We start from the raw sequence: 13,821 nt of genomic DNA on the forward strand, positions 1-13,821 counted from the left end.
GGCTGGCCAAATTTCACGAACAAACTTGCATCTGTTTCAAGTTTGTGGGTCGCAAAGGACTTTCTATACTGTACTGTGGGTTAACTGAGCCACCTACCTCGTGATTCTGATCTTTTTCTCTAAAAAACCAGTGATGTTTTTCTCATAATACGAGACTTGGTGTCGGTGCAGAATGGCAAAGGAAATGTAACGTCGTACCATTTTTATAAAGGGTGGGTTAGACAAGGGGTGGGGGGTCTTTGAGCCAGAACTGATGGGCACAAGTACTCACAATTCTGTTTCTAACGGACGGGGAGAAAAATGTATGTTCGTCATGAATGAGGTAGAGTTCCTGCTTTTCCTTGCTGAACGGGGCTGTGAAGTAATCTGGTTCTGGATGCATCACGTTCTCGGGCAGCCTGAATGGCCGAGTCATACAGTCAAGGGGGTTCTCTACGGCACAAGTAATATCATTTTCCTTTATAGGCACTTTGATGTTCAGCACTTCAGCATATGTAGTTAGGACCTCCCATGGCGCATGAACCTTCACAAAGTAAGTCTTGCCATTTTCAGATTCCTACAAATGAAGAGATAATGCCTGATGTTAAACTAAGCAGTATTTTCATGTACATACACCGTAAAAACCATAACATTTGATGATGATATATATCTGGGGTGTTGTTTTTTTCTTACACGTACACCTTGAGAATGTATGATGGAGAGCCAGACGAAGAACACCATCCAATACATGTGTATATAAGCCCTGTTCACAAGTTACAGTGAATGTACATCCAGTCTCCGTATACACACTTGATTATTTTCTAAGCGTGTTGAGTAATTCTCATGTTACAGTTAACACATGTACGGCTGAACACGTGATGCAAACTCCACATTTATCCAGGTACTGGTCCCTGAATCATTTGTAAAGTGAACACACGTTGGGTCTTTCTTACAAAATGATGTGCATAAGCAGAGGCAGGATATACCTGTGTGAGTAGAACTACTATGTAAAATGTGAACAGGGCTAAATGTGTGAACAGGGCTAACAGGTACACTCCTTGAACAAAAATGTGACCACTTCAAACATAATGAAGCAGAATACATGGTGAACTCATGCAATGGATAAACACACAAATACATGATTCTGCCTTCTAGTCAGTCAGACAATTGACTCGCCAGAGTCGCAGTCGGAGGTCTTCCACATCACCTACTACCTGATCCTCTTATCTGGAGACATGAGTGATTGAACCTGAGACTTCTGCATGCAGAGCAGGTGCGTTGTCACTGAGACATGACTCCTCTCAACAGCCATAGGGGCCTGATCCAAGTCAGTCTTCATATTAAAAGATACCAAAATGTCAGCTTACCTGTTTTGGAACTTGTGACTAACCTTCTCTCACTGGGACCATTATGGGAGTACAATCAAGACCAAGAAGGGGTAGTGGGGCTAATCAAACAAGAATTAAAAGGAAGACTATGGGTCCTAATATTCCATACTTATCATCTTTCCTCTAAGACATGAGTTAAGCTGTAAGGGATACACAGTGAGAACTAGGACCTGGGGCTACTTCCTTTCGACTGCATCTCCATTCTGCAAGTGAGTTCATGGTCAGTTATTCTGGAACTCTTTCCTTATCACAACTGAACAAGTTGCAGATACTTCCCTTTAAAGTAAAATCGTGCTCCTCAACTGGATAATTCCCAAGAAACGTGGTTCCTACATCAGGTTTTTTAAAAAAAATTGAAGCACTGAAGGTATAAAACAACAGCTATAAAATGCTGAAGTTTGAAAACTTGTATTTCTTCTGCAAAACCTTTCTTGACACCCATGTGCAAGCCCCTTCTGCAACTGCAACTGCTACTTAACTCTCCTGTGGGGCTTGGTGATTCTTTATAAAACTCTCAGTGATATAAGGGATCAGGACTGCAGCCCTCTGAGCATGAGCCGCAAAACAGCCCTGCAACTCTAAGCTCCTGACAGTATGCATACCTGGGATTAGGAAACTTCTTAGGCTCGTAGCTTCTTACCAGGGTTGTTGTGGCTGCTCACCCAAGTCAAAGCAGCACCACTAGCTGCTGCATAACAATAAAGGTTAAGGTTTCCCTTGCTCAAAAGCCAGGTGAATCCGACTCTAGGGATGCGGTGCTCATCTCTGTTTCCAAGCCGAAGAGCCAGCGCTGTTCAAAGACATTTCCGTGGTCATGTGGCCGGCATGACTAGACGCCGAGGCATGACTAGACGCTGTTACCTTCCCACTGAAGTGGTACCTATTTATCTACTTGCAGTTTTTTGCTTTTGAACTGCTAGGTTGGCAGGAGCTGGGGCCAGGGATGGGAGCTCACTCCGTCATGCGGCACTCGGGTCTTGAACTGCTGAACTACCGACCTTCCTGCTTCGGCTTTGTTATTTATTTATGCCACCTTTCTCTCTAATGGGGACCCAACATCATTCTCCTCTCCTCCATTTTAGCCTCACAATGATCCTATGAAACAGATAAGTCTGAAAGAGAGTGATCGGCTCAAGGTCACTCAGCAACCTTCCATGGCAGATTTCACACTGTGTTTCGCTGATCCTAATCTGACCCTCTGATTACTATACCACAATGGCTCTCAGGTTTCCCTCCTTCTCTCCCCCGGGCAGCCTCTCCCTGCAGGAAAAGTCAGGTCAAATGGTAAGTCATGTGGTAGTAAGTCAGGTGAATTGTGTGGTGTCTACTGCTGGTCCCAGCCATGAGTAAAGGCTGTTGCTGGGCCCAGGGAAGTTGTATGGTATTGATTAATCCAGCAGCCACACACACCCCCACCTGGGCGAATTGTGCAAACTGAATAGGAACAAGTTGGCTGATAGCTCCTGATGAGTCCTCTGTCAAAGACCAAAACAGCCCTGAAAGAACCCTGCCCGTTGTCTTTAACTGACAGAAACCAAAGCTTGAAGGCTGGTAATACTATTGTGGTTGCCTAGCAACAGATGTCTGGTCTGTTCATGGCCTCAGTCTCCATATTTAAGTATACACAGATGGGGCCACACTGAGAATTAAATATGTTGATATGGGTTAAATGCAGCGCACATTGCTTCTTTACCTTTTTGTCTTCCGTTTCTAGTTCCAGACCTGCCTTTTCTAGATTGTTTTCAAATTCTCGTCTTCTCTCCTAAAACAATCTTTATGTTATTTTTTCATATGCTTAAATTTTACATATATATATGCAATTATAAAATTACAGTTCTTTTTCTGTAGGTATGTAAAACAAACAAAACTATAATAAACAACATGAACAGCATAAAACTCAAAAACTCAAATCGGAAAATAGTGGCAGTTATGATACTGAAGAAAAAAAATGGCCCATTAGGCAGAAATGGAACAGTACTGAGCAAATCCTATTTTATGCAGTCATCCTTTCCCATCTATGAAGAGCTCCATCCAAACACGTAATGAGAACAATGTATTTTTAAATTCCACAGAAGAGAATTACAAAGAGACTGCACCAGCCAGGAAAATGTCCTACTGAATGATCTCATAATGCAAAAAGACAGAAGATGCAGGTGAAAGTGCATGGAGGCACATATAGGAATACTGTGACTCTACTAAGAACAGTGAAAACTTCAATTCCCTTAATAAATCCCAATTCAAAAATGTAACATATAGAGCACTCATGGTGCTTTGCTCTGGAATTACTGTTTATTAGCACCTATTTTGGATAACCTTCACTCTTTGCTTTATTGATGTTCAACTTCAAGGGTTCAAAAACATTCAAGATAAAAGCAGATCTCAATTCCAAAGTGCAGTTTAAGAATATATTCAAAAAACAGACCCAAAGTACAGTAGTTAAAGTTAATTATTCTGCTGAAGGATGAATAGGTAATACATGTTATCTAAAAAGATAATGTCACTAACATAAACATGAGGTCACTATCTGATAACAATGCTGTCTGTTGCAAACATTAAAGTAATAAATAAAGGAGTGATTTAAAAGATAGCATTCAATAGCATATTTACTCAGGAGTTCTCACGGAATGCTCTTGTTTTGCTAAGCCTTTTTCCTTCCAGATGTCTCCCACATCCTGGATTGTGAAGAGTGTCTTGCATCTGCGGTTATATATTAAAGCTTTCCCATTTTCTGAAATGGCAGTGCAGTCCATATAGTGGAGAAAAAAATCACACCACTGTGCTATTTTGAGTTGACACTTAATGCCTTTTGCTTTTGCAGCAAAAGCAACATCAGACCAGGAGCATCATGAAAGTATGTCCTCCTTGTGGACATGAGAATAGTGAAATTGAGGTGTGCAAAAGTGACAGATCCCAAACATTTATCTGTTTGTAACTTGTCAAACTCTAATAATGGATCAGAAAGGTCAAGTAACTGGGGCTCTTAGGCTTGGATACAGCATAACTCTCCCAGGCCTCCTCCTCGGCTCTATTTGGAGTTAACCTTGAAGAGCATTTGGAAGCTGCGGCTAGTGCAGAATGCTGCTCATAGACGGATGTCTGGAGCCAGCTACTGGGAATATGTGACCCCAGTACTACTGAAATTACACTGGTTACCGATCTGCTTGAAAGCCCAGTTCAAGGTGGGGGTTTTTTGTCGAAGAAGAAGAAGAAGGAGGAGGAGGAGGAGGAAGAGGAAGAGGAGGAGATTGGATTTATACCCCGCCCTTCACTACCCAAGGGAGTCTCAGAGCGGCTTACAAACTCCTTTCCCTTCCCCTCCCCACAACAGACACCCTGTGAGGTAGGTGGGGTTGAGAGAGCTCTGACAGAAACTGCTCATTTTCAAGAACAGCTGTGCCAGAACTAAGGCTTGCCCAAGGTCATCCAGCCAGGTGCAAGTGGAGGAGTGGGGAATCAAACCCGGTTCTCCCAGATTAGAGTCCATGCACTTAACCACTACACCAAACTGTGTTGTGCTTTGTTTTGCCTAAATATTTTGCTAATGAAGCTATTTGATATTCATAACAAGTACAGCTAGTGTATATTGAATAAAGCACAAATGTTTATAACACAAGACCAAATAAATCATTGAAAGATGTTGGTTTAAAGGTCTGTATGTCAGTTCTTCTTGATGAGCAAAGTAGTATCTTGAAATTAACTAAATGGACTTAGTCTTAAAAAACAAAGTGCGGGATGTTATTGCTCTAAGGGCCTTGTTTGTACTATAAAAGCCACATGTGACTCTTTCACACATATTGTGTGGCTCCCGGCAGGGCAGCTGGGAAAGCAAAGGGGAGGCCCGCCTCCCCCCCCAGTCTTCCCTTCCCTAGCCAGTGCTCCCCTCCCTGGGTAGGCTTGAGGTGGGGGGGGGGGAGCAGAGAAAGAAAGCAACTTTAACTTTAAATGCATTCTCAAAGCTCCCCCCCCCCCGGCCAGCTTGGAGAAGGCATTTGTCTCTTTAAATATCATTATCAATATCTGTTTTTACTCCTTTTGTTTTTATTTCTGGCAGTCTTATTTAATGTTAATGTTAATAAAAAGCTAATTTGCATATTTCCCAATAAAAACATGTGTGTAATATTTGTTCATGTCTTGCCGTTCTCAGACATCTGATGTGTCTTCTATGTCGCTCTTATACTAAGCTAGTTTAGCCACCCCTGACACAGACTAAAATATGCAGCCATCAGTTGTTTTCTTCCTTTCCCAAGAATGCTTCCATTCTTAAATTATACAACTTTGCCAAGTCATTGTGCTAGAGGGAAGAGGAATACACAAGGCTTCACAGTGATTACTGTACACCACCAATCTATTTGTGCATTTTTATTCTTAGTTAATAAAATAACAAGGCCAGGCTGTATGCCAACAAAATAAAATCTGTTCTGAAATCATACATTGTTAGAGTCCATTGCCATAACTCTTAATTAAGAAGTGTTTCTAAGTAATAAGTAGCCCATTTCAGTAAAATAGCTCACACACATATTCCATAAACACCTTCCACAGAACAAAGCATGATTGAACTACCAAATCTTCACTCTCATTTGATTTTCTGTGGCACTTCCACATGTCCTTTGAATTCTTTGAAAAGTCATGCTGAAATTGGTACAAACTGGAAGAGAACAGCATCATCATAAAATTTCCTTTGGCATCGATAATGGAAGGAAAGATGCCCTAACTTTCATGCCCATCTAGGGTTACCAGAGCCCTGGTCTGGTGGGCTTTACCCGCTTTTTTTGGGGGGGGGGGTTCAACCTGCTGCCTGCCAGCTGGCCGGCAGGGGAGGCTCCACCCCCAAACTTGAAAACCCTCAGCCACCTGCGGGCTGCGTGTCTGAATTGGAGATTGGGCATGTGGGGCCCGCTGGCTGCGAGCACTTAAAAGGACCCTTTTAAGTGCTCTCAGCTGGTGGGGCCCAATGGCTGTGCACTGTAAGCCCTTAAAAAAAAAACTTTAAGTGCTCACAGCTGGCAGTCCTCAGGCCCTGCGCACCTGATCTCCAAGTGGCAAGGGATCTACAAAGACTGGTGCCCAAGTCTTGTTTATACACCGGGAGAAGAGAGCAGGGAACAAATCTGTCTTCCAAGAGTTACATATCCTGACAGCTGATGTAATTTTAAGTGAGAATTCTGAAGAAATAAATCCTGTGGAACAAAGAAAAGGTTCTAATTCATATTGTATTCCATTTGCTTCCCCATATATTTGTGTTGCATTCTAAGAAGAGGGGACTATAAAAGACACCAAAATGGTACAGCAGATGGACTACTTAAAATCCCTCAACCACCCCTAAAAAAGGAGAAACTATCAGAATGCTTTTGCAGATAAGGGCACACAAATTACTTACAGTTTAATCATTAAACTACTCTGCCATCCCATTCCCCAGTACACAAGCTGTACTACAGGCAGATCTAAATATATTGTAATAAAGGCAACATGTGAAATAAAGGCTTCTTCAGATGTCTTTTGGTGGATATTTTGAGGCAACAGGAAACTGGGCAACAAAATACTAAGAAACTACCAAGTCATTTAAAGAAATCAGTCATCTAAGTTCAGCACAGCTTCTGGGTGCCTTACAACTTGGAGTATGATTCGTAGGACTCAAGTTCAATGTAAATGATTCAACTAATGCAATCACTTATTATTCACCTAAAGCTTCATAAATGTTTTCCACAGGGAACAATATTCTCAGCACAAAATGGTACTAGGGAATAGGGATGGGCACAAACCAGGAGAATGGAGGTTAGTGGTGGTTCGTGGGGTCTCAGTTCGTGAACCTCCACAAAGTTTTCCATTTAACAAAACTGTTCGGGAGTTTCATGCAGCTTCCATGTTGAGTGGGAGCCAAAGGTATTGCTGAACTGGCTTTCATCTATTAGATGCAAGCCAGTTCAAGTGATGCCTTTGGCTCCCCTCCTGCATGGAAGCCACAGTGGCTCTCACAAGTGAACTCAAAAGGCATTTGAATGCCTTCTGACAGCTCACTAGCATTGTGCCACCACTGTGGTGCAACTCATGCAAGTCAACTCAGAAGGTAAGTTGTGCCATGGCAGCACGATGTGAGTGAGCTGTCAGAAGGCATCTAAATGTCTTCTGAGCTCACTCATGTTGTGTCACCATGAACCCTCTCAGGAACCGAACAAACTGCTGCCAAAACCAGGATGGTTCGGGGCAGTTTGTGAACAGCGTGATTGCATGAACTGCGGTTTGCCATGAAATTCAGTTCATGTCCATCCCTAATTTGGAACCCACTAGGAACCACTGCACAGATTCTTTAGATAAGGAAATTCAAATCACTCAATTTATTCTGCCAGCACAAGCTTTAGTGAACTGAAAGTTACCAGTTCTAATGAAAACATATGCTAAATGTTGCTATCTGTAGCGAGTGAGAGTTTACTAAATCCCTGGAAACATCCAAAAGGTCACCTCTATTAAACTGGGATTTTGCAGTTAGGAAAACACATTCAATGATTTTTAAAAAACCAACACTGGGGATTTTCAGACCTCTCTTGTTCCTGAATGTGTTATCCCAAACAAAGTGATCAGTCTCCTCTTGCAGTACACTCAGTGCACACGCCTCTCTTGCAGTGTGCCTTCTCTATCATTGGAGAAACACTAGATGGGGGTCCTGTTTTATGATACAGAGGCCACAGCAACAGCCAGCAGTTCTCATCTCAGCTAGCAAGGCCCAGAATCAAGAGAGGAGAAAGAGGGAGTCTAGGTGAGACCACTATATATGAGAGGGAAGATATCAGGGAAAACAAACTGAGGCAGGAAGTGGCCAGAAAATGGTGTGAGGGAAAATGGGGGAGACAAATTAAAGAGAGCATGACTATGAAGAATCTGTTTCTTAACATTGGAAAACAAGAATTCTGTTGGATAAGATTAAAGTAGTTCAGTATCATGTATTTAATTGTAGCTAACTAGTTAGCTCTGGGAAGCTCACAGCCAAATAACTGAGAAGTCAGAAGTTTCAAGACAAGAGCAGTCCCCAGCCTCAACTGCTTCCAGTGTCTCGTTCTCAAATGCTTCTCTCTGGCAAAAACACGGCCTTATCACTTCTTAACCCTCAATATTTCATTGATAGTCTGTTATATCTTAAATTAGCATGTTAAGTCCTCAAAAACATATTCTGGCCGAGAGACCAAATATGTACCTTACAAATAAACAAGCAAATCAAGAAATCTATACCCATGGAAAGGTTTCTCTCATATGTTTCTAATCAACTCGCGAGATCAGGGTGACTTTAAAAAAATAAATGAGTTATCCTGAAGCTAATTCAGACTCAAAGTTCATGTAGATCTCTGTTTATCGGGGCAGGTTCACTGAAGTTCAATAAGAGTTACTTTCCCTTAGAGACACTTGTTTGTTCTAGGAGGTCACTTTGGTCAGCAAGGCTACCATACAGGCACAAGAAGAAGAGGAAGAAGAAGAAGAGGAGGAGATTGGATTTATACCCTACCTTTCACTACCCAAAGGAGTCTCAGAGCAGCTAACAATCCCTTTCCCTTCCCCACAAAAGACACCCTGTGAGCTGAGAGAGTTCTGTCGAGAACTGCCCTTGAAAGAACAGCTCTGAAAGACCTTACGACTGACCCAAGGTCACAGCAGCAGGTGCATGTGGAGGAGTGGAGGGATCAAACCCGGTTCTCCCAGATTAGAGTCCACGCTCCTAACCACTACACCAAAGTGGCTCGAGTCTCTACCACCACACCCAAAGACTCTGACACTATATATTAGCTTGTTTGGAAGGCACCATAGATTTTTCAGTTGTCATCAATGCTCAAAGTTTGAGCCTAATTTCCTGTGCTTTTACATATCTGCGTTCAACGAAGGACATGTCAACTCTATAGTTTTACGCCACATAAACTGCCAGTATGCCCTCAAAATTGTAGATTGGTGTGGTGCTGATAATACCCACGTAGATTGCAGATCGACTGCTAAGAAAAGCGGGAATTAAGTTGTGCATGCAGGAAAACCCCAGCGTCCCCCACCAAACTGGTTTCCAGAACTTAAATTTTACACAAGTCTATGGTGTAATTAAATCTTAATGTTTTCTTGAATAACCTGGAAATCAGCTTTCTGAAATCAAGAGCAGCTGCAACCTTTAACTAGCTGTCTGTTGCTGTCTCAACAGAAACAATGCTTAGGGTAGTATCCAAATATGCAAAATGCTGAACAGGACTGCAGTCAAAATGATGCAGTCACCAATGGAAAAAAGGACTTGCCTCCTGTTCCCTTGTTGATAAGATCAAACATTACTGCTCCAAGACATCTTGCTACTTTGCACGCATCTTTACTTCAAAAGTTACATTATGACTACTCAGCACACTTATTTGGGCACAAAGAGAACTTTACAGAGACAGTATTAGTTATATAAAACAGAACTATTATCATTTCCAGTACAAGGTGCAACATTCTGAGTGACATCACTTTTTGCAGAACATCATCCATTATAAGAACTGAGTTTTCTAGACAAACTGTTCTTGTCAAGCAAAGATGTTACTTAAATTGCCCCTTTAAAAGCTTTCTACAGAACAAAGCATGATTGAATTACAATTTTTTAAAAAAAAACACCTTACCACTTTCTTTTCTCCTTCTTTATTTGGATCGTCTACATAAGACAGAACAAAGTCTATTTGCCGGACACCATCTCTGAAGAAAATAGAGTCTTTGCTTTGATGTTGCCTGTCAATCTGTAGAGAAGAAAATATTTGCTATTTACATCTGTGGCTGCTTATGTGCAAGGCAAGAAACCAGCCTTCTTTTTATTTGTTTCAGACATTCAGTCTTCTGGTTTTCCTATGTGTTCTATGGTGATAATGAAGCTTAAATACCAGGTCCTTTTGTTGCACAATATTTATAAATAATTGGTAGAAATTCCAATAATCCATGGATATGATTTTAGTTTTGTAATACATTTTTGTACATAGTCCCACTGTACAGTGGCTCTTATTGTGCTTGCTCACCAAGCACTGCCTGGTACTGTATCATAAGCACACACCACGGACCCCCTCCATTCATAAACAAGTATGCTAGTTCACCGGCCATTGCCATTCTCTCTCCCTCACACACACACACACACACACACACACATATACACACACCCCACTGGTGCTGTCAACTCACTCTCACACACACTTTGTTTTGTTGTGCAAGACAGATGAAAACAACTGAAGAATGTTACAGGTATGCCTGACATATTCACAATATACATCACAAATGTTACACACAAGACATGTTAGTAGAACAGTGACAAAAGACTGCTGTTTTTAAAAGCCTTTTTGTTTTTGTCTAAACTTCCACTTAAAGAAGCCACTGCAAACATTGCCAAAGCAATGCTTCTCATCCCAGTCTAATTTTGCTCTGTAAAATAATTTCATTCAGTATTAAAAATGATACATGGAAAAGCAGGAAGCACAGCAGCAGCTCTGAAAGTAAACACAATATATTTCCCCTTTTGTGTGAAGGTTTAGAAAAGCAACAGATGTGCCGCAGGGAATCCAGCTGACTACAGATTATGAAAGAACATAATTTTGTACTTGGGTTCCTAAAAGATTTTCAGACTTGGAAATGGTGCCTTTTGGTTACTTTTTTATTTTACACATTTAAAAGGAAACTATTAGCAATAATAGTCTCCCAGCTTCTTTGCAATTCACTCAGTCTTACTGAACTTATTCAGAGTAAGCACAGGGTTTTCCCAAGAGTTTGCCAAACAAACTTCAGAATGATGTGGCTTGGGAGAGGCGGTCTGCCATCATTCCCTAAACTTAGAACACGAAGGAGGAGGAGGAGGAGGACCTGGCAGTGAGGAGTGCTCTTACTAGACTTCCAAGTCACCATGGAGGCTTCCAAGCATGCTTAGAAGTGTTCTTTGTCATAGGGAAGACTGAAAATTGTATTTTTCATTTATTCAATAGATACAGGAAGAATTGGAAACTACTGATGCCTTTGCAACACCATCCCTTCTCCTTCTGCAAGGGTAAGTCTGGGAGAAATGCCAGGGTAAGACTATTACATGCTAATACAAGGTTATTACAAAATGCTTCTGGAGCTGATTTTGAGCAGAGTCCAAACTTCCCACAGAATTTTGGGCTGTGTTCATAATTAACTCCATGAGGAAAGAGGCTCCAGAGTTTGCATTGTACTCCACAAAACTGAATTTCCCAATTAATTTTGGTGGGTTCAAAACACTTTTGCAGACGGTGGCTGGTTATTTGTGTTTTAGGACTAATTTTTGTTTAGGTAATTTTTGTTGTGCTCTATGTCATCATGTATTGCTGTGCTCTTTTAACCTTGCTGTACACCTGCTTGAACTCTTTTTATCAGAACAACTCATAAATGTTTTAAGTAACTACTCTGAAAGTAAAACAAAGTTTGAGTCCAGTGGCACCTTTAAAACCGACAAAGTTTTATTCAAGGTATGAACTTTCGTGTGCTCATACCTTGAATAAAACTTCATTGGTCTTAAAGGTGCCACAAGACTCAAACTTTGTTTTGCTGCTTCAGACCAACACAGCTACTCACCTGAATCTAATTTGAAAGTGTTGGTCTGAAGAAACAGAACAAAGTCGGAGTCCAGTGGCACCTTTAAGACCAGCAATGTTTAATTCTGGATATAAGCTTTTGTGTGTATGCACATGAAAGCATATACCCAGAATTAAACTTTGTTGGTTTTAAAGGTGCCACTGGACTCCAACTTTGATTAATTTGACAGTTAGTTTCTCAAAGCCTCCTAGTGATGTGTTGCTTATGATGGATTCATTCGATGTCCCTGTTCTGTATTCCAGAATATCCTGAATACATACATGCATCTATTCCAGTTTTATCCTGGCCTTGAGAAACAGGGCATCACCCTAAGAAAAAGAATCAGGGAGTGGTTGAGTGAGATTGTGTAAGACAGAATATTATCAAAGTCAAATCAGCTTCATGTATTAAGCAACAAGTCTTAATGTCTATTATTTATAAGGATTACACTAAACTGGTATACAACAGTCTAGTGCAAATGTTCCTCTTGTAATGGGGAGAGTGGTGACTGCAGTAGAGCTCCCACCCCCAGTAGAGCTCCCACCCCCTCCAGGGACACAACTTTCTTGAACTGGCTGAAATCATTAATCTGCATCTACACAGACAAACTCCTACTATAGTCTCCCACTGAAAACAATGGGATATAACAAGCTGTGTAATCATGATCTATGCACATAACCTACTATGCACATACATAAATGTTGGATGTACAGAGAGCCTTCGAGTTGTGATCTCCATGCATATAAATAGAAGAACTGCACATGAGTGTTAAACCAATACTGAGCAGGCCCATTTGCAACATGATAGCCACATAAATACACATATTTTCTGCAGCTTGATACTTACATTGCTGATTGAGAATTACAGTGCAATCCTAAATGGAGTTACACCCTTCTAAATGTATAAGACTCAGTATATTCAGAAGGCTGTTACCCTGCTTAGGATTCCACTATTAGTCTAAAAAAAAATCTGGTTACGAGACTTCCCCCCAATAATCATTTTTAAGTTATCACTGTATATTGTATCTGTCTTAATGCATTAATTGTTTTTAAGTTTTTATACTTTTGGGGACTGTTTAAAAGGCAGACAAAAAAAATCAGGGTTGATTACTTTTGTGGGGGTTTAAATTCTGTCTTTATATATTTAATTCATTTATACCCCACTGCTCTCCTCAGTGGGGACCCAAAGTGGCTTACATCATTCTCCTCTCCTCCATTTTATCCTCACTACAACCAGTGAGCGTGTGAGACCGGCCCAAGGTCACCCAGTGAGCTTCCATGGCATGAGTGGGGATTCCAACCTGGGTCTCTCAGATACTAGTCTGACACTCTTAACCACTACATCACATTGGCTTCCTTATCACTATGGGTTTTTTAAAAAATCTCATTGTAAATCCTGTTTCCCATAAACTAGAGACATCACACAGTGAAGCTTGTTATCACTGCAGCAATCCAAGCCATTAGCAGCATAAGTAGTCAATGGTTTACCCTGAGACGTCGCTTCAGGAACAGATTGAATCTCCTTCCAGTATTCTAGAATAACCAACAGGGAGTTAGCATGTGAGCGTACCATCCCCCCAAAATTAAGCCTGCAATTATTTGAAGCAAGGATATGGATACCATTTCCCCCTGCTAATAAGGGCCACTGCTGACAATTTTAAGTCCGTCAGAATAAACAGCATTTATTCAGGGGACAACTGTGCCAACATGACTTAGCACATTCGACATTCTTTTCCAAGAGGTATGTTCTGACAGTCGTAGGGAACAAGTTCAAATGGGGAAAAAATGTGATCAAAGAGATATCCACGGTATAATCACAGAAACTTGAAATCAAGTCTCATGATTCGAGTGGCTGAAAAATGTGCTACTGCTATCATGGAACGCATTTGCCAGGAAAC

At 41.2% G+C, this 13,821-nt stretch overlaps 1 protein-coding gene across 4 annotated transcripts in view; it reads right to left on the reverse strand.

Moving 5' to 3' along the window:
• Positions 1–13,821, reverse strand: part of ANO5 (anoctamin 5) — an 81,423-nt gene that overhangs the window by 32,866 nt on the left and 34,736 nt on the right. For 2 of the 4 annotated variants that reach the window (XM_015411228.1, XM_015411227.1), the window contains exons 4-7: positions 13,412–13,456; positions 9,980–10,093; positions 3,061–3,129; positions 272–556 (exon numbers count right to left, since the gene is read on the reverse strand). In XM_015411228.1, the coding sequence (XP_015266714.1) occupies positions 272–556; positions 3,061–3,129; positions 9,980–10,093; positions 13,412–13,456 (513 nt within the window). The remainder of the gene's footprint in view (positions 1–271; positions 557–3,060; positions 3,130–9,979; positions 10,094–13,411; positions 13,457–13,821) is intronic. The other 2 variants (XM_015411230.1, XM_015411229.1) reach the window with 1 other exon arrangement.

Source organism: Gekko japonicus, unplaced genomic scaffold (genome assembly GCF_001447785.1).
Source record: "Gekko japonicus isolate JY-2015 unplaced genomic scaffold, Gekko_japonicus_V1.1 scaffold1245, whole genome shotgun sequence".
Lineage (NCBI taxonomy): Eukaryota > Metazoa > Chordata > Lepidosauria > Squamata > Gekkonidae > Gekko > Gekko japonicus.